Genomic DNA, 26918 nt, shown 5'->3' on the forward strand with positions numbered 1-26918 from the left:
TTTCTTGTCCACTAGTTACTGTCAGCAATAGGTATTGGGCTTTAGATCCTGAAGGAAAAATAATTAGCCAGTCAGGATAAAGGCAATCAGAAAGAGGAGGTAATCAATATGCATAACTGATCTTTATAAAATAAATTATTTGAGGAATTAAATTTTGCTATTTATAGTAACATCTAAAGAGGCCCAGTGAAATCAGGAACCCAATGAGCTAGTCACTGGACACACACATGGTATAAGCCTTGCTGCAAAACAAACTTAATGAGACAAAATTACTGGAAGGCTGCGAGAAGCACAAGCTCAGAGGCATGAAGTGAGTTGTCCCAAGCTGCACAGTAGTAAGTTGTTATGGGTTTAAGAGCTGGCATGTCTTAATCATACAGAAGTCTTCCAGGAGTACCAGAGGTGGACACCAGAAAATGTAATCTTTTGTTACTTCATCCCATCAGCCTGCATCTCCCCTGTATAAATGAACAGCACAGGCTGTTCTCCCCCTTTTCCCTCTCTCCTGCTCCCGGCTCAGCCTGCTGTGTCTTGTTTGGTATTTCAGGGCTTCTGAGGCTTTTGGCCTTGAGCAGCCTGGCTAATTTTTACTGCATCATTTAGGCCTGGAGCATTGAGGGGCAGGGGCTGGGAGAGCAGGTTTTGGATGATGGATGGGTAGTGAGGATCCGGTAAGCCCAGACTGGACAACTGGGCTGAGGCTGAATATGGATTTATGTATTTGTATGTTTTTGTACAGTTGTATGTAATGGTGAATAGTACTTCCATTCATGTTTCCAATTCTTTCCAATCCTGTGTGGAGACTTTTTCTTTTACTCCTTTGGGGATGGGTAAAAGAGTCTCTGTCAGCTCTAAAACTAAGACATAAGTACACAATCAGAGCTTTGCTGTTATCAAAAATCATGGAGGCTTGGTGTTGCACATGTTCAAAATCAATTTTAATGGCTCAAGGCCTCAGTACTAAATGAACCTGTGATTAAAACTAAACACATTAAGTTCAATAAATTTGATCTGTAAGAGTGGTTTATGAACTGAAAATGTCTTTAACTGTTGAATAAAAAACTTGGAGTAGTGACGTGGTTGTGACTGATAACTATTTTCTCCAGTTCACCTTATGAACTTTAGCAAAGGAAAGACAAAGAAAAAAGAGTGATTGTATTAATTGACTCCAAGATTTGTGGTTTCAAGAGCTCTAAAGAGCTGATAAGAGCTTCTCTTGGAGTGTACAACATTCTCCTCCCCAACCCTAGAAAGCATTTTGTTTCCGTTGCTGTGTAACAGAGCACTGTCTGCAGTGGCCATGTGTGCTGGGAGAGGGAGGATCTGTGCTGGAAACAGGACTCTCTTTCTCCTGAGCAGTGCAGAAGCAGCCTGTCTTTTCTACGTGCCTAATGAAAGCCTTGCACAGCCTGAGCCTTGATCACAGAATCACAGAATTGTCAGGGTCAGAAAGGACCTCAAGGACCGTCTGGTTCCAACCCCCCCTTCATCAGCAGAGACACTTTCCACTAGATCAGGTTGCTCAGAGCCATGTCCAGCCAGGCCTTAAAATCTTCCAGGGATGGGGCTTCCACCCCCTCTCTGGGCAAGCTCTTGCAGTGTCTCATCACCCTTATGGTGAAGAAGTTCTTCCTAATGTCTAATTTAAATGTCCCCTCCTCTAGCTTGGATCTCCTTATCATTTCTTCAAATAAGTGACAAACAGCGTATAAAAACTAACATATAAAGAAAGTTCCTTTCCCATACTGCTTCCTGGCCCAAAGCAAAGGCCTTCTGTGGTTAATCATTTTGGCAGTTACTTTTTAGTCTAAGATCTTTAAAGATCTTAAAGATCTGGGGTTGCTTAGTCTGGAGAGGAGGAGACTCAGGAGTGACCTTATTGCTCTCTACAACTACGTGAAGGGAGGTTGTAGACAGGCGGATGATGGTCTCTTCTCCCAGGCAGCCAGTACCAGAACAAGAGGACACAGTCTCAGGCTGCGCCAGGGGAGGTTTAGGCTGGATGTTAGGAAGAAGTTCTATACAGAGAGAGTGATTGCCCATTGGAATGGGCTGCCTGGGGAGGTGGTGGAGTCACCATCATTGGAGGTGTTCAGGAGGAGACTTGATGGGGTGCTTGGTGCCATGGGTTAGTTGTTTGGGTGGGTTGGATTGGTTGATGGGTTGGACACGATGATCTTGAAGGTCCCTTCCAAGCTGGTTTATTATTCTATTATTCTATCTAAGATCTTTAAAAGCATTCAGTCTGTGGATAAATCTTGACTTGGGGACACAGGGTGCTTTATGCTTTCTTTGGTTAGGGTGGATGGATTAAAATCACGCTGTTTCTGAGACAGCAGTTCAGACCAATGAAGCTGGCAATCCACACTGTAAAACTAATTTTCTGTGCTAGGTGCTAAGCAAATAATCTGATTTTTAATGAGGGAAGAACAGCTCAGTTTTAGAGGTAAGAGCCTGCAATCTGCTAGGACTTCCATTCTGCTGCAAAGCATCCCTACAAATCATACCTGTCAGAATTAGTTTTTCATGTATTCCATTAGCTTTTCTGCTGACTTGGTGATTTTTTTTTCTGGCTTTCTTTTTTTTTTTCTTTTAATGACCATGTAGCATTTCATAGAATCATTGAATGGTCTGAGTTGGAAGGGACCTCTGAAGGTCATCTAGTCCAACCCCCTCTGCAGTCAGCAGGGACATCCTCAATTAGATCAGGTGGGCAACCTGTTCCAATGTTCCACCACTCTCATAGTAAAGAGCCTGTTCCTAACATCCAGTCTAAATCTGTTCTTCTCTGGTTTGAAGCCATTGCCCCTTGTCCTATCACTGCAGGCCTTTGTAAGCAATCTCTCTTCATCCTTCATGTAAGCCCAATTCAGGTACTGGAAGGCTTCCATTAGGTCTCCCCAGAGCCTCCTCTTCACCAGGCTGAACAATCCCAGCTCCTTCAGCCTGTCCTTGTAGCGAAGGTGCTCCAATCCCCTGATCATTTTTGTGGCCCTCCTCTGGACCTGCTCCATCAGGTCCGTGTCCTTCCTATATTGAAGGCTCCAGAGCTGGAGGTCTGGGGGATTCTGGGGGATGAATACTGTCCAAGATATGCATTTGCTTTATATTGTTTCACATGGTTAGGAAATACTTCTTTATTTTTATAATCATGCTTTTCATCAATATTTTAGGGCTTCTTCAATGAGTTTTCTTCTTAATATCTCCCTTACTGAAATATAATTTTTGATTCTCTCATTCAATATAGACTGTAAATTTCTGTGACCCAAAAAAATAGTATCATAGTATCAGTCAGGGTTGGAAGGGACCACAAGGATCACCTAGTTCCAAACCCCCTGCCATGGGCAGGGACACCCCACACTAGATCAAGCTGGCCAGAGCCTCATCCAGCCTGGGCTTAAACACCTCCAGGGACAGGGCCCCAACCACCTCCTTGGACAACCCATTCCAGGGCTTCACCACTCTCATGGTGAAGAACCTCCTCCTCACCTCCAGCCTGAATCTCCCCACCTCCAGCTTCATTCCATTCCCCCTAGTCCTATCACTACCTGATATCCTGAGAAGTCCCTCTCCAGCCTTCCTGTAGGCCCCCTTCAGATACTGGAAGGCCACAATTAGTTCACCTTGGAGCATTTGCTCTCTGAGGTGTCATTGCATTACTTTGTATTTCATTTGAAAGGTCCTCTCTATGTATTTTATTGAGCATTTAAGCATTGCTATGGCTTTTATTCCAGTTGTTAACTCTAGACTTTATGTACTTGGTTATTGCAGCAGTTAAAATATATTGTTACTTTTGCAGTCCTTGCATGACATGTCTCTTACCTTGTTCATGAGTTGTGAGTATCTGCTTTACTGGTGTACTTGGCAGATGAAAGCAATAAGCACAATAAATTGACTCCCTGACCTCCTCTGTTTCCTTGGTTTTCTTCATCAGGACAACACAGATCACTGTGCTCCTCAAAGGGCGATTATAACATCAACATTTATTTGCACAATCACACCAAATAATAAATAAAAAGAATAAAAAAAGCCTGCATGCTTTTGCTGTATTTGTCCCCTCTCAGCTTCACAGCACGAGGCAATTGCTGGGTAGATTTTTGTCCTTTGGAAGACACCATAGATATATGTACAAAGAATTAAGTGTAGTGGTGCGCTTCAGCCTGGGGTTAACACACCTGCATTTCAGTGTTTGTACAGAGGTGTTCACATGAGTGCTAGGGGCCCATGCTTCCTTTATGGTCATTCTAGATCTAGCCAATGTCTTGCTCTCATTGCTTCAATACAACCTACTCTTCACAACCTACTCTTTTCTGTTGTCACAGCCCTGTCATTTCCTACTTGTTATTCAAGGTTAGCTCATGCCTCCTACTTCCATCCCACACTTAAATTAAAACAAGCACCTTCTCAGTTTCCTTCCATGTTGGTGTTTCCTCGTATATCTGTAGCCATGTTGAACTTGAGTTGTTGATTAAAACCTAATCCCTCAGCCCTCTTATTGACCTTATGCCTTCCTGTGTGTTCCTTGATACTCATCTTTGCCATGAAGCCTACACACATGCAGTAGTGGCTCAAACATTAACACTGCTGTCCACTGTGCTTCCCACTATCATTTCACTGTCTCCCTGTCTTCCTCCATATGCTAATGTGTTCTGTTCTTTTCTCTTTCTTTCTCTTTCTTTCTTTCTTTCTTTCTTTCTTTCTTTCTTTCTTTCTTTCTTTCTTTCTTTCTTTCTTTCTTTCTTTTTTTCTTTCTTTCTTTCTTTCTTTCTTTCTTTCTTTCTTTCTTTCTTTCTTTCTTTCTTTCTTTCTTTCTTTCTTTCTTTCTTTCTTTCTTTCTTTCTTTCTTTCTTTCTCTTTCTTTCTTTCTCTCTCTCTTTCTCTCTTTCTTTCTCTCTTTCTTTCTCTCTTTCTCTTTCTCTCTTTCTCTCTTTCTCTCTTTCTCTCTTTCTCTCTTTCTCTCTCTCTTTCTCTCTTTCTTTCTCTCTCTTTCTTTCTTCCTTTTTCTTCCTTTCTCTTCCTTTTTCTTCCTTTCTTCCTTTCTTCCTTTCTTCCTTCCTTTCTTCCTTTCTTTCTTAGCAGGTAGCTTGTTTTTTTGCTGTGCTTGTACAGCATCTACTACAACAATGATGCAGCCCAGAATTAGAATTTATGGGCAGTGCAGTGAATACAAATAGTGGAACATCTTCCTTATGAGGAGACACTGAGGGAGGTGGGGCTCTTTAGCTTGGAGAGGAGGAGACTAAGGGGTGACCTCATTCATGTTTGTAAATATCTAAAGGGTGACTGTCAAGAGGATGGAGTCAGGCTCTGCTCAGTGATGCCAAATGACAGGACAGGGGCAATGGGTGGAAGCTGAGGCATAGGAAGTTCCATGGAAACATGAGGAAGAATTTTTTCACCGTGAGGGTGCCAGAACACTGGAACAGGCTGCCCAGGGGGGTTGTGGAGTCTTCCTCTCTGGAGGTATTCAAGACCTACCTGGATGTGTTCCTGTGTGATCTGGTATAGATGATCCTATTCTGGCAGAGGTTTGGACTGGATGATCTTTTGAGGTCCCTTCCAACCCCTAACATTCTGTGATTAATAGAATATCAGGCATACTCAGTTGTGAAAATTTGTGGTCCTCCATTACTGGCATAAGAAGGGGAACTAACTTACGTCAGTCTTGTGATCAAGAAATATTATATTTAAGCCCCTTTTTGTTTCCCACATGGGTAGTTCCAAGTCTTGGCCTTGTCCTTTCAGTGCAGACATTGAACCTTATGTTGAGATAAAAGTTTCCACTTCGCATCTGTTTTGTAATGTCAGAGCAGTTATTTTCTTCGGAAATAGTTGAGGTGCCACTGATCTGTAGTGCATGGTGTTTAAAATAAAGAAGCATGAGTCACTTTCTACTTTTCAGGAGTTCTTTGAATTCTCTCCTGTTAAGCTCTGGGAACAGTTAATTCCCAGTGATGGGCCTGAAGTGAAAGAGGCCATGCTTTGTAGCCAGCCCATTGGCACTGGTCGCTGTCACTTGTGTGCTCAGGGTTGCTAAGTTATCAGCAAATTTAATTCTTCTATCCTCAAAACCAGTTTGGCCTAGAAACTCCAGATTCTGCAGCACATTTGCTTTTTAATGGTGTGATGATGAGAGTTGGTGACACAGAGTTAAGGATTTGTGGCTTATAGCATTTGAATATTAACATGTTCCCAGCTTTCAGTGTGATTGTGTTGAAGAGACAGGTTTAAGAAAAGCTCGTAGCTTACTGCTGAGTGGTTTCCTAAAGGAGTCAGGAAAATGGGCTTTGTGCTTTACTGCATGGAACACAGGTCTGGGAGACAGGTACAAGCAGTTCTGCTGTTGCTGGCCTTAACCCTGTCTTTCAACACCTCCCTCACTCATGGAAATAGCTCTGTATGTACAAATGGACAGAGGTTATAGGCAAGTTCCAAGGGAGTTACAGGCATGTCTGTACTGCTGTTTTAGCAACCTGTGATGCTTTTGAAGGCTCTCCTTCTCAACTACATAAGCTGATTGCATAAGCATCTTGTGCCACTCTAAAAACAACCTTCCCTGCCTTCCCTTCACTGATTCACTGCCTATGAAGGTGATGCCTCCCTAGATGGGAAAACTCATCATTCAACTTGTAAATCCACTTACTAGGTGTAACTGTCTGTCACTCCCAAAAGATAAATCAAAAACCATGTTTTTGGGCAGGTGGTGTTGGGGTCAAGGAGACCTGGCTCTGTTGATGGGACTTTCTCTTTTCTCATCAGTCCTGTCCTAGTCTTTTGTACACATGTAATACAGAAGGCTGGAGTGGGTATTGTGTATGAGAGGGAAGGGGGAGAATGAAAAGGGAAAAAAAAAGAAACCCCTAAAGATTGTAATGAGGAATCTTGAGCCTGAAGTTCTGTCTTGGTTCTAATTGTGATAAGCTGAAGGATCATGTAGAGTATATACACTTGTGAGCTTCTTAAAGGGGTAATAGTCTTGTAAATTAATTTCCTATTGAAAGATACAGACTACACTGAGCAGTGCTCTATTAATGATGTTCTATAGATCAGTCTTCAAAAGATATGGCTAAATGAGGTGCAGACAGTATTTTCTTTCAGACATTTTAGCTATAAACAAAGCTCTGTGGACAGAAAGCACTCTAGTAAGAGAACTCCCCAGATCCTTTGTCTTAAACCCTACGAGAACAAGTGGGATGTTTTAGGGCTTCCTTCAGTAGAAGGCTCTCTGAAACAGTACTTACTGTATTGTCAGCTTTTGAAGAGGGAAGTAAGAAGGCTGGGTGCCTGAAGTCTAAAGGGAGAGGAAGCATTGGACTAGGATTGAGCTTGTTTGGATTCGTTTCTCAGATCTGCTGCACAATTCCCAAGACTAATCATTTAAGTGTTGGTTCTCCATTTCTGAAAATCATACATATTATTTCCCACCCATTGTGTAGTTTGTATTTCCACTGAATAGCTTGGTAGACAAGGATTGGCTCTGTCCTTTCTGTCTGTGACACCTGATACGAGACACAGTGAAGTCCTGACCTCTTTTGTGACATTTATGTACAAAGTGATACAAATGATGACTAATGCAATGGAAAAGTTTAAAATATTCATGCTGTGTTGATAAGACTGTGGTGTGTCAACACAGTGCACCGATTTCCTGAGCCTTACCTATTGGAAGTGTGTAAAATGAGCCTTCTTTAGGCACAAATACAGTAGGAAAACTGATTTTGGTATTGGTTCTGGGACCATCCCTTGTCCAGAAAAGTCAACCCTGGATTTCTTGTCTAAGAGTAGAGAACAGCTTGGTGGCAGAACCAGATTTAGTCCAAAATCATGTTTCTTCTTCTGTATAACACAGATCTGTCCACTCTTCCCATAGACTCCCTTCTCATATTCTCATGAAACTGTGGATATGGGAGGGAGTGCTATAGGCTCTGTGCTTGGTGGTTCACACTGTCATTAAAGCTGGCTGATAGATCACTGCATCTGCTCACCTGCAGTGACTGAGGTAGCATGTCAGTTACAGAGCCTGTAGAGCAGTTCTTGTAATAGGAGTGGTGGTGCTGTACTCGCAGACTGAGGTGGGAGGAGTGCTGGGCTCTGCCACCTTCCAGGCTTCCACGTTCAAGGACACACACTGTAGCAGCAATATAGCACCTGCCCACCCTCTCAGTGTCAAAGACCCAGTGAGCCAGAGGCCTCTTTTCAAGCTGTCAGAGGTTGGAGGTGTGTGGAACTCTGGCTAGGTCATGCTTTTAGGACCAAGCAGAAGAAGTGGTGCTGATTTTGGCAGAGGGGATATTTAGTAATAGAAGACATATAGAACTGAATAGGACAGGAATTTCATGCTCCAGTGGTGAAGATGGTTTAATGGGGTAGATGTGTTTAAAATAGTTTAGCCTCCTGAGAGAAACTCAAACTGCTTTATCCTTCCTTCCTTCCAAAGTGGACATAATTTCATTCTATGTGCTTTCTCTTCTACACTACAATTTGAAAGTGAAATCTTTTCTCTTTTGCAGCTCATGATGAGCTAGAATGCACAACAGAACATGTGTTGGTACAGGTGTAAAACTTGATTTTTCTAACTTCTGGAGAGCTATTTGGAGCCAAGTGGTGATGGGGTTACATTTCCTGGTTACATTTTCTATACTCTTGGGCTTAGCAAACAATGGCCCTATGATGTGATCGATACAATAGGTTTTGCCTTGTGGTTAGGGTACATTCTTTTCCCCCTCATCCCATTGATGCTTTCTGATATGTAGCTGGTGCAGTGATGCTTCCTGAACATAAATTCTAAAATGCTTTGAGATTAACCATATTACAGTATTCTCAGACAGTTTTTTCATGGCTATGCTTTGCTTTAAGTGCTTTTGATAACACAGGTGTCCAGAAGCACAGCCAACAAGCATTCTCCCCAGACTTTCACTGTTTTACTGGAATGTTGTGATGTAAATCAGAATTACAGGAGATCTGTACTCTTCCCTGTGAAATGAACTATGGCAGCCCAGATGAAGATGTCTTAACATTTTTAGTCTTTTGAGTACATTCACTCTAGGTAATCCTGGGTTTGTGTAAAGCTCCACGTAGGCAAATGTGTCCTTTTCTTTAAAGGTAAGATTGGTCTGCTGCTGTTCTTATCACTGCCCCATCTGTTTGTGCTCATTCACCCATATGCTCCTTCTCTGGAGACTTTCAAGACCCATTTGGATGCATTCCTGTGTGACCTGTGCTAGATGATATGGTCCTGCTCTGGCAGGGGAGTTGGACTCAAAGATCTCCCGAGGTCCCTTCCAACTCCTAACATCCTGTGATCCTGTGTGATGGCCCAGACCATTTGTGATCACTGGTGACATACTGGAGTTCATGTCTGTTTTGTCATCAACTTGGAACTATGGTGATATGTCTGAAATTTCCCCCTTGTTGAAGACTAGTTACTGTATAACAGTGGTGAATACAGTAAATTTATACAAGCTACTGACACAGGATGTCATGCTTAGATGTCTGCAAGTCCAGGGAGTGGTTCAGAATATGTTCTGCCACAGGCAAATTAGAGGCTTTTCTTGATCAGTGGTCAAAACCCAGTGCCATCCACTTTTCTAGAAGCTAGGCACTTGCCCTTAAGATATGTATAGGTATGCTCAATAGGAGGCTTATCCAGTCTTCTAAAATCTATTTGTGCTAATGATCCAGTGACTCATCAAACCCATTAGCATGGCTTCATTTATTTTCTCCTGAAGTTCTTTTTGGCATTTTTGTCTTAAGAGAAATGTTGCATTAATTGGCTGGCATGAGGGAAAGCTCCTTAATGGCATGATGGTCCTTGGAAGTAGCTGTGCCCCAAGTCACGGCATGGGTGTCTTGATTGTTTCTAGTTTTCTTACAGAGTGACAAGATGACAAGTAGAAATAGCAGTAGTGAGGACACTGAATTCTCACTCTGAGGGCTGCTTGTCCTCATCAATTAAATATTGATGTCTCTCTTAGAACTGATTTGTAATTTCTTTGTAAATTGAAGGTAACTTATATTCAGTATAGTGGGATGAGTGATTTAGTGGGATGACTGATTCTTGCTGTATAGATAATAAGTGGTTCCTGACACTTCAGCTGTTACTGTCTTGAGACTCTGGGCAACAGCATGTGGTGTTGGGTTAGCCAGGCTTGAAACAATCCAAGAACATTGTGGTGCTATTTGTGTATGGTGCCCAAGGAAGAGGAGAATAATACTAGAGAGATTACATGGTGATTCCTGTATTTAAATGTTTCTCTTACAGTCCCATTGGTACAATCAGTACACCTAGGGAGATTAGTTCATTTCAAATTTGATGCTTTAACCACTAAATCATCATCTCCAGCTGGCACTGAAATGAAGTGATTTGCATCATCTACATCAGCAGGGAAGTGTCACCTTTGTTAAAAAAAGAACCACCGACACACAGACTTAATTATCTATTCAGAGTGCAAGCTAGCAGCTCCAGTGTAGTGGCTTTTCTCCAAAACCAAGCCAGATATTTAAAGAGGCATGATCAAAAATCACGCGTCTCTGAACACTTAACAGAAACTTCTAAAGATAGCTAAACCTGATCTTTAAAAAGGGGGCTTGCTTTGTGTTAGGAATCTTTTATATAGTTGGATTTTCTGGTTATCTGTTGACAATTTTCTCTTCTCTTTGTAATATGTCTGAGAAAAGCATCATTTTCATAAAGGAGCAAATTGTTGTTTCAAAGCGACAGATGTCAGGTAGCTGCTGGGAGCTTGGTCTTTGAGCCCACCTGATGTGGTGGGATAAATCTGCTCTCCTTCCACAGAAACACAAAGCGGTTTAGATTGTAAAAGCAATCATTATTTCAAATGCTTTTCCTTTCTGTCACTCAAACCACTAGTTAGAACCCTTTTAAGATGTTGTTAGGTCAAATAGTACTGGAAAATGCATCTAATAAAATGCTGTTGAATGGCTTCTTTTAACTAGTTATTGCTTGGCACATCATTAGTAATAAGTGCAGTTACATTAGATTCATAGAAAAGACTGTAATTTTAGCCGAGGATGTTCAAGGTCTGTGCTGGAGTCACAAACACAGAAACTATGCAGCGTGCTTTCCCTGATGCTGCTGGAGCTGTCTCGGAGCAGCCCCGGCTGTGGGATGTGATCCTAGCCCACCCTGGCATTGAGATCCTGTTACATCCGTCGCTCTCCCCTTATGCCGTGGTCTGGTAGTGCTTGTGGCACTCCGTCCCAGGACAGCATGATTATCTATTCATGTCCAGTTATGGGCCAGAATCCCACGTGAGAAGTCTCTGTGGCTGTTTAGCTCATTTCATTTTCAGCAGAAATGTTGGTATTGCCCGCTTTAACAGGCTTCAAGCGGGGCGCGTCAGTGTTGCAGGTGTTGGGCGATGTGCCTGCAGCCTGGGGGCTGTGTAGCTGTCCAGGAGTCCTTTGCCACCGCTGAGCCCAACCACTGCCGCCTGGACTCCCTTGATTTCTAACCGGAGCTGCTGCTCCGCTTTGCCTGGTGCAACCCAGGTGGTGCTGGAGGAGGAGAGGCTGCTGGTTTATTCAGGCAGTGATGCTAGTATTGTGGGCGGGAGCAACGCTCTCTCTTTTTTTCCTCCCCCTCTTTCCCCCCTCCCGTTTTTTTTTTTTCTCCTTTTATTTTTTTCCCCTTTCCTTTCTCTCGTGTCTTTCTCCTCTCCTTGCCCTCCCTCTTCTCTCCCGCACTTCGACTTTGCTGTCTCTGCACTGCAGAGATCTCCCGGCTAGCCAGGAGAGCAGCTGCCGCTCAGCCCGGCCGGGCACTCCGGCCATGTCCCCCGCCCCACCGCCCTAGGGCGAGCTTTCGGGTAGGGGTGTCAGCGAGCTGCCGGCGGGGCGGCGGGCCGGGGTTGCAATGCGGCAGGACAGGCTGACGGGCTCGCTGCGGCGCGGGGGACGATGTCTGAAGCGGCAGAGCTCGGGCGGCGGCGTGGGCACCATCCTCAGCAACGTCCTCAAGAAGCGCAGCTGCATCTCCCGGACGGCGCCGCGCCTTCTCTGCACCTTGGAGCCAGGTAACTCGCTCCCTCTCGGCCGGGCTGCGAGCCGGCGGCTGCAATCCCGTAAGCGGCTTAGCGGGGAAGAGGGGAGCGGCCGGGGCCCGGGCTGCCGTGTCCGTGCGGGAGCGGCTCGGCTCGGCTCGGCTCGGCTCGGCAGACGCGGCCGGAGGGCGATGAGGGCCGCGGGTAGGCGCGGGGGACAGGGGGTGGGCTGCGCCCCGGGGCGGTGGCAGCTAGCGCCGTCCCGAGGCATATGGCCGAGTCTCGGCGGCCGCCGCTACGGCACAGAGAGCCGCGACAGGGCCTGGCCTGCGTGAGGCGCCGCGGTGGCGGCCTGAGGTGCGGAGGGTCTACGGAGCTCGGGGGCTGGGGCGGCGGGGGTCCTGCCCGGGTTCAGCAGGCCTCGGGCGGAGCGGCGAGAAGCGGGGCCTGCGGAATCGGGCTGGGCTGGGGGAACGGGCGGAGACGCCAGGCCGGCCCCAGGAGCTGAACTATACGCGGGCCCTGCGGGGAGGCAGGGGACTTCCCCCGGGAGTGCCTCCTCCGCTCCCCACCCGGCCGCTCTCGGCTCTGGTTGTCAGCTCGGCCGTCTCCTTGACCCGCTCCCCGCGCCCGATGTCTCCGCCTCTCAGCGCTTTTGTGCCGTTTCGCTGTGCCCGGTCCCTGCTGTCCTCCTCCTCTCCCTTCTCCGCCCCGCCGCCGCTGCTTTTCGCCCGTCTCACCCTGTCACGCCCGCATGGCAGAGCCGTCGGGCCACAGCGGTCACCTCTTAGCCTTAGCAGACCTTTCCCGCTGAACCTGGTAACTCTTGGCTTGTCGGAGACCCCTCCTCCCGCCCAGCCTTTGTCTGCGGTAGGGTGTTGTCTAAATTCGCAACCATTGCCATCCCTATGGGGGAGGCAAGGCTTCGGGTCTGCGGCTGTTTTTCTGGATCGTGCTTCTGTACAAATACATTTTAGGGACCATATGGTGAGCCAACAACGTGTATTTGCTCCAGGAAGGTGAGCTCTCAGCAGAAGCACTGATGGGTGGTCATTACTGAATACTAGATTCTAGTTGCACGAATTAGATTTTTGGATAATTTGGGTGTTTGGAAATTTAAATTCAGTTTACAGTCTTAGAACTGCTACTTGCAGGTGAAATGCTGATCCTTTCTTTCATCCTTGGCATTTACAAACCATGTAAGCCTGAGTTCTACTCAGATACTGAGGGATGCATAGAAATTTGTGAGATTCAGTCTCCCATTGTACAAGCTGTGTGTGCATCAGGCTCGTAATGCTCACTGCTTCTGTGTTTGCAATGAGCTTTGGATTCTATTCTAAGAAGTCAGATATATTCTGATATAAGCTTATGAGGTTGCTGTTATCAAGAAGAATTCCTGACTCATAACTGTCCCAGACCCCTCTGTCTACAGTAGTTTTCTAATATCCCAGGTAATGATGTTAATCTGGATAACTATATTCTTTTGCTTACACTCCCACAAAGACCAGGAGAGGTGACCAGAGGCATAACCGCAAATGCCATGTCTTAGAGCTAGGAAATCCCCCTGGCTTGAGGTTTCCATACTGTTCATATGTAAGTAAATAAAATAGCATCATTTGGGGTGCACACTTCCATAGGCTGACCAAGATGGGCCACCTAATGAACCCTTACAAAAATAATCTGAATGAAGTTTCCTTTGGGGTTTCTTAGTGTCCTTCAGATTTTTGTTAGTGTCTGTTTATATTGAGAAGTTTCTGCAGACTGTGGCTGTTAGATGTGCTTTGATAGGTCCCAATGAGCCCTGGTTCCTGACAAAAGTGATTTCACACAGAGTTACTCAAAATGTTACTCTTATGTCTCATTTTGCAGATTAAAGCCTACATTTAGAGATAAATTACAAGGCAAGGCTAAGAATCTTCCTGAAACAATAAGCAACAATAAGGTGGCAGTTTGTACTGCTGCTATTCCCCCCCAAGTTTGGACTCCCGCTGCAACAAAGCTGCTTTGGGCATTTTTCCTCTTCTGTTTTCGTTAAAATATTTACTGGCTTTCCATGGGAGAGGTTTCAACAGCAGCTTTTAAGTACAGCCAAGAACCTGCAGTGATGTGCTTTGCAAGTTGGAAGCTATGGATTTATAGCTCACATATGTGCCTCAGAACAGATCATCCTCCTACGCTTTTTCTGGTTTAGTATTTCTGGAAAACAAATCCCAGCCTTTGTCCCATCCTTTTGTTTAATGTTGCTGAGGAGTGGGAATTTGATTTTTTCACCCAGGTACTAGACTGACCACAACATCTGTGATCTTTCTCTCAGAATAGAATAGAATAGAATAGAAAGAATAGAATAGAATAGACCAGGTTGGAAGAGACCTTCAGGATCATGGTGTCCAACCCTTCAACCAATCCAACCCACCTAAACAACTAACCCATGGCACCAAGCACCCCATCAAGTCTCCTCTTGAACACCTCCAATGATGGTGACTCCACCACCTCCCTTGGCAGCCCATTCCAATGGGCAATCACTCTCTCTGTATAGAACTTCTTCCTAACATCCAACCTAAACCTCCCCTCTTGTGGCTCTTTAGGTGGTCCTGTGCTGCATTTTGATAATGCAGTAGAAGCCTTGCTAGGGTTTGTGAATCCCAGAACTATGATCTTCCCTCTTTTGTTGTCAGGAGTCATGTGTTTTGCATGAAAAAGCTAATGAGGCCTGGTTTTGTGGGATTGGGCTGCCCATGGAGGTGGCTGAGTCACTGTCCCTGGAGGTGTTCAAGAGGGAGTTGGACATGGCACTTGGTGCCATGGTTTGGTAGTCATGAGGTGTTGGGTGTTGGACTTGATGATCCTTGAGGTCTTTTCCAACCTTATTGATTCTATGATTATATATATGTATATATATTTTAAATATATATATTTATTTTAAAAAACCCAGCCTTTTTGCAGTAGTTTCTGGTGAGCTGGCTGCAAGGGCATTGAACAGGCCTTAGTTTGGCATTCCCCTACCCTTCAGCAACTTGATTGATGCCAAACATACATACCTCCCTATGTGCTTGCATTTGTGGCCCTAATAATTCGCATGTGATCCAAACATATTCCTGCTTACACAAGTTAGTATGTATGAAGCATCAGCTGAAAGTGTATGAACTGGAGGTGATAGTTCCTGTGTCAAATGACACTGTAGCCTGGCTGGCTTGATGTAAAAAGGGCTGAGTTTTACTGTCAGCACTTGTAGAAACTACTGCTCTGTATATGATTCATTTCTGCCAGGCTGTCCGTGCAGAGGAGCTGGGAGGAAAAGTTCCCATAAGGGCCCAGGGGTCCTTGCTGCAAATAGCAAGTGTTTACATAATGGAGAGGAATGTAGCCCAGAGATGGAGGACTGATGAAAGAGGAAAATCTGCTGGAAAATGTGTGCAGATGGTCTGTCAAAGAGGTGTATGAGTGTGAGGTACTGAGGGAGGGTGAAAGTATTGGGGAATCTAAGTTAGTTTGTGGGGAGAAGGCAACTGAATGCAGAATTGAAGGAAATTGCTGGTAAGCTGTAGCAGATGATGCAAGCATAAGGGAGAAAAGACTGTACGTGGAAGAAGGCCCTGGGGAAAGGCTGGTAATGACCCAGGCAAATGTGAACAGGATAAAAATGACAGGACTGAGTGGGGGAAAAAGAAAAAGGTGGGAGATTTGTTGGGAAGAGGGTAACAATGGAGGTAGCAAGATTTGGGAAGTGAGAAGTTGAAATAGGGATAGGCATTAGTTCCTTGAAACTCTAAAGTACAAGGACAAATTCAGTGAGGAATGCAGAAACTGCACATAGCAAAATGGTTCTCATGCTAGAAATCAGTTACATGCAATGAGATGTTGCTCCCAGATTGCCAGTTGCTTTCCTGCAGGTGCCCAGAGAATTTCAGGGTTAGTGTAGCCTTTCCTGCTTGCCCTGTGCAGTTTATGCTACAGCTTTTCCTTAGACTTGCTTACTTGCTGTATTTGCTGTATTTTATTGAAGAAGGTTGTGGTTTTGTTGTTTGAGGAAATGTAAATTCTTTAAGATGAATAGGAACGAGGAACCATTTGTGTATGGTTTGTGGCTTGCTCCCCCTGGCTCTTCCCCTTCCCTGTCACAAAATCATTGCATTATTTGATTTTTTGAGATGTGTCTAGCCGGGAAAAAATAAGGGGACAGAGAGTCCATGACTTCTACAAGCGGTTATAGTGCATGGCATGACCGAGATTTTCCTCACTGCATTAAAGTCTCTTGTTGCCACATGGTATTTATTCTCATTTCTAGTAATTTTTACACCTGCTTTGTCTGCCATGATGTAATAAACTTTTGTAGATGGAGGCTTAAGGGTCTCATTTCAGTCTCACTTAATCAAGAAAGACAGCTCTCTAGCTATCTGGGTCCCTGTGTGAGCACCCTGGTCATGATCTTCATGTCAAATGATGGACACATCTTGCCTTACTTTGAGGTTATGTTGCCTTTGTGCTTGATCCTTTGCAGACTCAGCTGTCTCTTCTTGCATCTTTCCTTGGAAACTGATAAGACACAGAAGTTGTTACTGGGATTTTTAAATCTTAGAAAACCATTAAGTGATTAATAATGGGCTGCCAAGTTGGAAATGCGTACATTATTGTTTTGGAAGGTTATTGCTCCTTCACTACAAGGCTGTGTTAGAACACATAGAATCATAGAATGGTCTGGGTTGGAAGGGACCTCCAAAGGTCATCTAGTATAACCCCCTCTGTAGTCAGCAGGGACATCCTCAACTAGATCAGGTTGCCCAGAGCCCTGTCGAGCCTCACTTTGAATATCTCCAGGGATGGGACACAAACCACCTCCCTGGGCAACCTGTTCCAGTGTTCCACCACCCTCATAGTAAAGAGCCTATTCCTAATATCCAATCTAAATCTGCTCTTCTCTGGTTTGAAGCCATTGCCCCTCATCCTATCATTACAGGCTTTTGTAAACCATTTCTCTCCATCCTTCTTGTAGGCCCCCTTCAGGCCAGTATTATATCTCCCTGGAGCCTTCTCTTCTCCAGGCTGAACAACATCTGTTGCCTTAACAAAAGGCCTTCTTGGTCAAGATATCTTTTTGTGTATATTAGGGCTGTTAGGGTTTTCCAGTATTTGCCACTAGATTGCTTGGGAATGAAACCAACTTGTAGCATTTACAGCAAACACGATGCAATTTCCTCTTAGTAGGCTTCCAACATTGTTACCTTGTTTTGAATTATTATGAAGAGATTTATCTGCTTAGTGTCTTGGAGTGATGTGGAAGAATACTAATAAAGAGTTACTTCCAGGAATAGCTGCTAATCCTTTAATGTTTCTCAAGACATTTATATTATCATTTGAAGCTTGCTTATTTATTTATTTTAGTAGACCTGACAAGCATGTCTATTAAATCCAAAGCAGGGAAATGAAGGTGCCAAGCCCCGGGGTCGGTGATGCAATTCTAAAGTGCCAAAATACTAAACAATGCTGGGATTTTGGGTGAATTTTCTTTCTTTCTCTTCCTTCACCCTACACCAGAAGAGGGGGAGCCTTGAAGGGGAAGGCTTTGTCTTTTAAATACATATTTATCAGGCAGCAAGGCTTTTAAATTACTTATCATGGCTTCAGTGTACAAAGGCTGAAAGGCATTTTACATTCTATAACTAGCAAATGCCACTACAGTTGGGGGTTTTGGTCAGATGCTCCAGCTTAGTCCTCCAAAGCACTGAGTATTACTGGTTTATATGCTTAAAATCTTGCAGGATTAAAATCTGTATTTTACATAGAATAGAGTAGAGTAGAGTAGAATAGAATAGCTTGGAGTAGAATAGAATAGCATAGAGTAGAGTAGAATAGAATAGAATAGAATAGAATTAACCAGGTTGGAAGAGACCTTCAAGATCATCGTGTCCAACCTATCATCCACCTAATCAACTAAACCATGCAACCAAGCAACCTATCAAGTCTCCTCCTAATCACCTTCACATATCTATATCAATTAAAAACGTTTGTCTTGATATTCTAGAAAGATAAGAAGCTGCATGTAACATAATGTAAAACATGGAGCAATCCGTTGTATTAAATTGTGGAAGAAAAGGAAAGAAAGGCTGTATTCTTTGTCACAAAACTTGAGGGAGGGGATGCGAGGCGACGGTGTGTTCAGCACCTGAGCTCTGGACAGCGGCATCTGAGGGACCAAAGCGTGGCGGTGCCGCCTTCAAAATGTGTTCTTCCTCTACCAGCACGTTCCAGTGCCACAGCTGGGATCCAGTGCCACAGCTGGGATCCAGTGCAGGCCCGAAGCTGAGGTCCCAGCATTTTAAGTGTTTTATAACTTGCTAGCAATTAATAAAGTCTAAGTGCTTTATAGCAATTAATAAAGTCTAAGCTTAAGTGAGAATACTGACCAAAAGTGCTTCATGGTCTGAGGAATGAGTAAAAAAACCTGATATTCTGAGCAAGAAAACAATTTTGGCAGCCCAAACTTAGAAGTTAAGGTGGAGAAATTTAATGTCAAGAAGTTGAAACAGAAGAAAAGAAACTGTCTCTGTATATATATCTATATCTCTATATCTATATTCGCGCCCCCCCCCCCCCCCCCCCCGGATACATATAATAACTTGCAGTGCACAAATACAGTTTGTACAGTAATGATCTACATAATTTTTAGTGACATGAGTTGTGCCAAAATGCATTATTGAAGAGAGTATTACTGAGTGTTAACGTTTTGTCCACATGCTTCTTAACATGTGCCTTAAATCCACAGTGAGGACAAGGATTTACAGAAACAGGTTGAAATAGATTTGCTGAACCATGTAGCTGAAATCTTCTGTTCTTGTTTGTCGTGGGTTTGTGTGCTTTTCCTTCTGAAATAAGTGAAAGCAATCACCGTGATTATTTTATTACTGTTTTAATTTCTTCTCTCTTTTTTTTTGTTTGTTTCTAGGGGTTGATACAAAATTGAAATTCACTCTTGAACCATCTTTAGGTCAAAATGGCTTTCAGCAGGTAATTTGATTCTTTTGGGTCTTTTTTACTCTTGAGTTAATGAAGGGCTGGATTCTCTTCAATCAAAGTATTTGCTCTAGTTCAAAAGTGCATCTGTCATCATAATGTCAGCATGTTATTTACAGTTTCATCAGGAGCTGTTCTATTAGTGTTTGGAAAATGCAGTAGGCTTTCATTATTTACTCAAATGGCTCATGGGTCTGTGTGTCCTAGAATATTGGTTGAGGGTTTTTTTTGTTATATCATTAAATAAATCGTCTATATTTTCTCCCTGAGTGGATAAAGCATTTAAACTCTTGAGATGTGTGCAGTAAAATGAAATGAGTGTGGGTGTCTGTGATGTTGTAAATGTTACTATGCTGTCACGTTAAACTAATGGTGGATTTTGTGTATTCTTTTGGATGCTTTTTACTTTTAGTGGCATGATGCACTCAAAGCAGTGGCCAGATTGCCAACGGGCATACCAAAGGAATGGCGGAGAAAGGTAGGTAGATCTGTGTATGTTATGGTTTGAGGTTGGATGCCTTTAAGAACCACAAAGTTGAGGACCTCCAGGAGGACCAGAAAGGTCTAGGGATGGACCAGAAAGTGTAAACTGCTATCCTATCCCATAATTCTGGTATCTGTAAGTTGGTTGTACAGCCAGTTCCTTCCCCTTTTCCCTTCTCTCTGCTCCTGAGAACGGGTGAGCTTTTATCTGTAGTATGGGGGAGGATTTGGGGCTTATCTGCAGCCTTCAGCAGTTTGGCTAATTTTGTCTATGCCGTTCTGGACTGGTTGGGCCTAATGTAAGGAGGCATGGGGGAAGAAAAGAGCACTTCAGTCTTTCCAATCTGGAAGAGGAGACTCAGGGGTGACCTTATTGCTCTCTACAACTACCTGAAGGGGGGTTGTAGACAGGCAGAGGTTGGTCTCTTCTCCCAGGCAGCCAGCACCAGAACAAAAGGACACAGTCTCAGGCTGCGCCAGGGGAGGTTCAGGCTGGAGGTCAGGAGGAAGTTTTACACAGAGAGAGTGATTGCCCATTGGAATGGGCTGCCTGGGGAGGTGGTGGAGTCACCATCACTGGAGGTGTTCAGGAGGAGACTTGACAGGGTGCTTGGTGCCATGGGTTAGTTGATTAGGTGGTGTTGGATGATGGGTTGGACGCGATGACCTTGAAGGTCTCTTCCAATCTGGTCTATTCTATTCTATTCTATTCTATTCTATTCTATTCTATTCTATTCTATTCTATTCTATTCTATTCTATTCTATAACTTTGAGAAAGGTTAAAGAGAGCTCTGTCTTGCTCCTTAAACATAGACAGTATGCTTTGTGGGGCATGCTGTCTGTGGGTTTCTCAGCAGAGGAGAATGATGTTAATGTTATCAGTTGGTTTTATACAAACATTTGGATGTTTTAAGTTGGAGTTGTAGTGGAGATTTTTCCCAGTTTACATTCTTTAGTTATAACCTCAAAGGTCAGTTGGAGAGACTAAGAACAGGTAAAGATGGTATTTTCAGTAGTTGGGCTCTTTCTGCTTGAGGCTTTGGTAACTTGCTTTGGTGCAGACATTATTGCTTCATGCTGTCAGTCTCAAGGAGCTGCATTGGTGAAGCTGCTCCCACCCGTGTCCCCCACAGCTGAAGATCAGCTGAAAGGATCTTCAGTGTAGGTTGTCATATTTATGAAGATGAAGTTGACAGATGCTAGTGCTGACAAGAACACTTCCAGAAACGTTTGATGGGTTAAAGGCAGATTGTCTAAATTACAGAAGTTCAGAGTTGGGAGTGATGTAGAATGGTAGAGTGTGCCATGAATGGGAGATTGCAGTGAGTTACTGCTGTAGGAAAGGGTCCAGGGGGAATTTGCTAAACTTAGTTTATTGCTTTCTTCAACATTTGAAGTTCTCCAGCCTAAAAAAGGGCATGTCTATTCATTTGTTCCATAAAACTGAGTCACACAATCTCAGCTTCAAAAATGCAGGTTTATTTTTGCAGCTTTGTAAGCTCCATGCAGTTCCATATATTTTTGATGCATCAGATTAATTTCCTTTTCCTGTTTCCATTTTGCTGTCTTTCCAAACTGAGTTGTTCTTCTTTACAACTGAAGAGAAGGAAACAAAGGCTTAAAGTGGCATTTTTTGCCTCAGACCACTGTGGCTGTATGTTTAATCTACAACTCTACCGTGATATCTGTTTATGAGCCCTTTTTCTTTCCTGAAATGTTTTTTTCTCATACTTGATTAAGTCTCTCAGACATTTTTCTGTGGTAACCTGAGGTTATAGAATCCCAGAATGGCTGAGATTGGAACAAACACCTGGTCCAAGTAAGGACACCTGCTGCTGGTTGCCAAGATGGATTTTGAGTATCTCCAATGAAGGAGGCTCCACAACAGTTCTGGGCAATGTGTCAGTGTAGTGTCACCCTCACAATAAAAAAAGTTGGTTGGACAGAACCTCCTGTGTTTCAGTTTGTGTGCACCTCTGAGAAGAGCCTGGTTTCATCCTCTTTGTATCCTCCACTCAGGTATTTATCTAAATTGGTAAGGTCTTCCATGAGTCTTCTTCAGGATGAATGGTCCCAGCTCTCCCAGCCTTTCCTTAAAGGAGAAAGGCTGTAGTCCCTTAATCCTTTTAGTGCCCTCTTGCTGGACTCTCCAGTAACTGTCTGTCTTATACTGGGAAGCCAAGGACTGGACCCAGCACTCTGGATGTGTTTCAGCAGGGCTGAGCAGAGGGGAAGGATCACTTCTCTTGACTGCCTGACAATGCTCTGATTGATTCAATGCAGGAGGCTGTTTTCCTTCTTTGCCACAAGGACATGTTACTGCCTCTTCATCAATTTGGTGTCCACCAGGATCCCCAGTTCCCACTCTGCAAAGCTGCTTTCCAATTGGTTGGCCTCCAGCACATATGGGTGCCTGGGGTTTTTCATCCCCAGGCGCAGGACTTTGCATTTCTCATTGTTGAACTTCATGAGATTCTTGTCAGGCCATTCCTCCATCCTGTCAAAGTGCCCTTGGCTTTATCCAGTCCTTCCAGTTATGGGCCATCAGCAGACTTGCTGAGGGTACACTCTGCCACTTCATACAACTCAGATTTCTGTGTTTCCATTGTGCTCATCTCTTTGTTTAATCATACATGACCACAGGATGCTAACCAAAGAAGAAGCATTAAGAGAAGGGGTGTCACAGGATCACAGGATGTTAGTGGTTGGAAAGGACCTGTGGAGGTATTTGAGTCCAACCCCTCTGCCAGAGCAGGATCATAGAATCTAGTGCAGGTCACACAGGAACACATCCAGACAGGTCTTGAATGTCTCCAGAGAAGGAGACTCCACATCCTCTCTGGGCAGCCTGTTCCAGTGCTCTGTGACCTTTACAGTAACAAAGTTCTTCCTCATGTGGAGGTGGAACTTCCTGTGCTGTAATTTCCATCCATTGCCCCTTGTCCTGTCACAGGGCACAAATGAGCAGAGGCTGTCCCTTCCTTCCTGACACCCAGCCTTCATCTATTTATATACATTTATTTGATCCTCTCTCAGTCTTCTCCTCTCCAGACTAAAAAGCCCCAGGTTTCTCAGCCTCTCCTCACAAGGCAGTGCTCTGGTCCCTTAATCATCCTTGTAGCCCTCTGTTGGACTCTCTCAAGCAGATCCCTGTCCCTCTTGAACCTGGGAGCCCAGAACTGGATGCAGTATTCCAGGTGGGGCCTCACTGCCATTCCCTGTTTTCCCAGTAATATTAAGGTTGATGCTAAAATAAAGGAAACATTTTGTGTTAGCAGCATGCTGATTGCCTCCTTTGCTAGCAGCTGAAGGAGCAGACTGACATCTACATTATTGCTGTGACATGTGGCATTTGTTTTCTGGGGCTGGCAGAGATGAAGAATCCAGTCAAACAGCAGCAGCAGCATTTCAGCAGTGCTGAAGGCTGCTGGGAGGCAGAACAGTGGCATTCCTTCGCATGGGTGGCATTGCAGAAGTGTGGTCAGGGACATTTAAATGCAGAAAACATGTGATTCTGGAAGCTGTCTATAAATTCCCTCATCATACAACTATTTAAGTGTTTGAATCTGTGGGAAGTGTCTGAATTGCTTTTCTCACATGAGTGAGTTAACGGGTGACATAAAGCTCATCCAGTTTGCTGGCATGATTTCTTTCAGTTTCCTGTAGAGAAACATCCTTTATTGTTGCCTGTTGTCCTTCTGGGATCTGTCACAGATCTTTTGTGCTTCAGGAACTCTGTAAATGTTTAAAAGAGGTCCAGCCTTTGTCTTAGATACACAGTGCACAAACCTCTTCTGGTCATTATTAGGCTTTGAAAATAATCAACATGTTTGTTTTCACAGCTCCCTGTAGCAAAGAGCCTTCTTGTAAGATCCAAGTGATACTTTCAGATCATAGAATCATTAAGTCCAACCATAATCCGACTACCATGACCACTAAACCATATCCTGAAGCACCACGTCCAGATGCTTCTTTAACACCTCTGGGGATGGTGACTCCACCACCTCCTTGGGCACCCTGTTCCAATACTTCACCCCTCTCTCAGTAAAGAAGTTTTTTCTGATGTCCAATTTAAACCTCTCCTGGTGCAACATAAACCCATTTCCTCTCATTGTACTACTAGTTACTTGGGAGAGGAGACCAACACCAGCCTCACTGCAGCCTGCTTTCAGGTACTTGTAGAGAGCAGTAAGATCTCCCCTTGGCCTTCTCCAGCCTAAACAACCCCACCTTCCTCAGCCCCTCCTCATATGCCATGCCCTCCAAACCCCTCACTAGCCTTGTTGCTCTTCTCTGAACACATTCCAGGACTTCAATGTCTTTTCCTACTCTGTGGTGCCCAGAACTGAACACAGCACTCAAGCTGTGGCCTCACCAAGGCTGAGTACAGGGGTACCATCACTTCCCTACTCCTGCTGGATGCCCTGGTTTGGTTACAGACCAGGATGCCATTGGCCTTCTTGGTCACTTGGGCACACTACTGGCTCATGTTCAGCTGGTCATTCACCAGCAGCACCCCCAGATCCTTTTCCACCACACTGCTTTCCAGCCACTCTCCCCAAGCCTGTAGCATTGCTTGGAGTTGTTGTGATTGAAGTGCAGGACCTGGCACTTGCTCTTGTTAAACCTCATTCTGTTGATCTCACTGATTTAAGATGTCCAAATCACTCTGTAGAGACTTCCTACCCTTGAGCAGATCAACACTCCTCAATTTAGTATTATCTGCCAACTTGCTGATGGTCCCCTTGATCACAGAATGATGTGGATGATGCCTTCATCCAAATAATTGATAAAGATATTAAACAGAACTGGACAAAATATTGAGCACTGGAGGCTCCCAAAATGGTTGATACTGGAAGCTGTTTCTTCTGCAAGGTTATCAAAAGAGATCTCTGGTTAAGAGAAACACCACTAGACTTCTTTTGTGGAGTCTCCAGGAGATGAATCCATGAGTTTGAGGAAAGCCTGCAGCAGTGTTACCTTTTTATAAAACTCTTTGTTGGTTATGAGGTTAGGCAGCCAAAACTGACAAGGAGGCACCATGTGGGAGAGTATACTTCCATCTTGGAGGGCCCTGTGGATTCAGTGCCTGACAGTGGACTTGCATCTCTGTAAGTAGTTCACCAATCTGGACACTAAGTGCTGTTCCCTTACTTTCTGGTTTTGAGAGCAAGGTATTACTTCAATTGCACAAAAGTTGTTTTAGCTATAGTCCTCTATGGCATCTTTCAAGTCTTAACAGCAGATCACATACAGGTAAAGCTGAGGAGGTTCATCTAATACTATGTACATTCATAGTATCATTCAGGGTTGGAAGGGACCACAAGAATCATCTAGTTCCAACCCCCCTGCCATGGGCAGGGACACCCCACACTAGATCAGGCTGGCCAGAGCCTCAGCCAGCCTGGGCTTAAACACCTCCAGGGACGGGGCCTCAACCACCTCCCTGGACAACCCAGGGCTTCACCACTCTCATGGTGAAGAACCTCCTCCTCACCTCCAGCCTGAATCTCCCCAGCTCCAGCTTCATTCCATTCCCCCTAGTCCTATCACTACCTGAGATCCTGAGCAGTCCCTCCCCAGCCTTCCTGTAGGCCCCCTTCAGATACTGGAAGGCCACAATTAGTTCACCTGGGGGCCTTCTCTTCTCCAGACTGGACAGCCCCAACTCCTTCAGCCTGTCCTCGTAGGAGAGGTGCTCCAGCCCTCTGATCATTGGGAGTGTTAATATTTTATCTGAGAAATAATTAATGTTGTTGACTTGCTTTGTGTGTTTCTAGGTTTGGCTGACCCTAGCTGATCAGTACTTACACAGTATAGCCATTGACTGGGATAAAACCATGCGTTTCACATTCAATGAAAGAAGTAATCCTGATGATGACTCCATGGGAATCCAGATTGTAAAGGTAGCCAGCTAATTTTAGTTTTTTTTAATGAAAAGTTGATTTTTATTTATTTATTTATTTAATGGAAATGGGATTTGTTTTGTTCTCTGCAAATGCTTTGGCCAAAAAAACAACCACCTTAAGTTTTGCTGACCCACTGAAATCAATTTTCTCAGCTTCTTTGATCTTTCTGCACTGGTCTGGTTAGTGTTAGCTGGAAAAAAATTGTTATTGTCATTCTTGTGTTTTTGTCTCCTTCTCAGTTTGTACTTCTTTATTTTAAAATAAATACTGGAGTTTAATGAAAGCAGAGGAACATTATTACTGCTTTTTACTCTTCTCTATAACTAAATGCAAATGCTTGTTTGATAATATAGAAATTGAGCATTTTACAGAAGCAAAACACCTTTGTCTGTGTATATTTCTTAATTAACTAACATTGAGTATTTAAAGCAGTAGGGGGTTTTAGGGAAGAGCTTGATAGATTTATATTGTTGTGGTGACTTTAAGTCTGCTTACTTATTCAGAAGGAATTTATTTAGGAGCGATTCTGTTCTGCAGTCACCTTAGAGTGTGAGGAGCAAAATACTTTTTGTTCCTGCCTATTACCATTGTCATCTCTTGTTGGTAATTTAAGCTTATAGATACTGCTTATGAAATGTTAAACATAGAATCATAGAATTGTTTTGGTTGGAAGAGACCTTTTAAGACCATCACATCCAGCTGGACACTCTAGTACATGTTTTGCCTTTCACTTCCACTTTCTTTAAATCTCAAGGACACTGTTTCTGGGGGTTTTATGGTTTGAAAACTTAGTTGCCTGGTAGTTATTTTAGACTTTGACAAAAGCAGTTGCTCTTTTTTGTTGAGTTAAGCAGCTGTTATGTCTCACCTCTTTGAAACCTAGATGTCTATTAATGTCTTTTGTGACAACTTCATATGAGCATGTTTTAGGTCACTTGTTTAATTAAGAGCTTGCTGAACCAATTTCAGTAAGCAAAAGGTTTACTGATTGAAAAAGAACCATTGTCATTGGCTGTGGGAATATGTATTGATAGGGTGGGAGTGCAAGGAAAACTGGGGCAGGCAGAAGAGCTGAAGAGGGGAGGAAAAGAAAGAGGTAACCAGTCCAACCCATTCCATTATGCAGGAGATTGGGTAGAACCAGAGTTCAGATGTGTGCTTTTAGAGGTATTAAAGATGATCTCAATTTTGGGGTTAAGCAACCTATCACTTGCTAGCAAGAATTTTGACTGGGTATTCCTAATCTGAATATAACTGTCTAGACTACAATCCAGCATTGCTTTATTAAAGTTCAGCAGTACAATAGCTCAGAGGGAACAGGGAGATAAAGAGAGATGTAAAGGAAATTAAAAGATTAAAAGGAGAACAAACCAGTTGGGGAATTAAATAAGTCTTAACTGCATTGTGCTGGAAAATAACCAAACAGGAGGAAATCTAGGGGCAGAGACTGAGGCAGACGGGAAGGCAGAACTACCCTGTACTTCCCAGCAGACTGTAGCACCAGGGCAAAACTATCCCT

The 26918-nt window shown here is 43.9% G+C and overlaps 1 protein-coding gene across 1 annotated transcript in view; it reads left to right on the plus strand.

Moving 5' to 3' along the window:
* The window catches only part of TBC1D30 (TBC1 domain family member 30), a 76818-nt gene that overhangs the window by 18458 nt on the left and 31442 nt on the right, over positions 1-26918 (plus strand). The window contains 3 exon segments of the mRNA XM_068170521.1: positions 18940-19001; positions 19420-19485; positions 25271-25396. Of these exon segments, the coding sequence (XP_068026622.1) occupies positions 18940-19001; positions 19420-19485; positions 25271-25396 (254 nt within the window).

The sequence above is a fragment of the Melanerpes formicivorus genome, unplaced genomic scaffold, assembly GCF_026170545.1.
Source record: "Melanerpes formicivorus ecotype bairdi unplaced genomic scaffold, bMelFor1.0.p_v2 SCAF_3, whole genome shotgun sequence".
Lineage (NCBI taxonomy): Eukaryota > Metazoa > Chordata > Aves > Piciformes > Picidae > Melanerpes > Melanerpes formicivorus.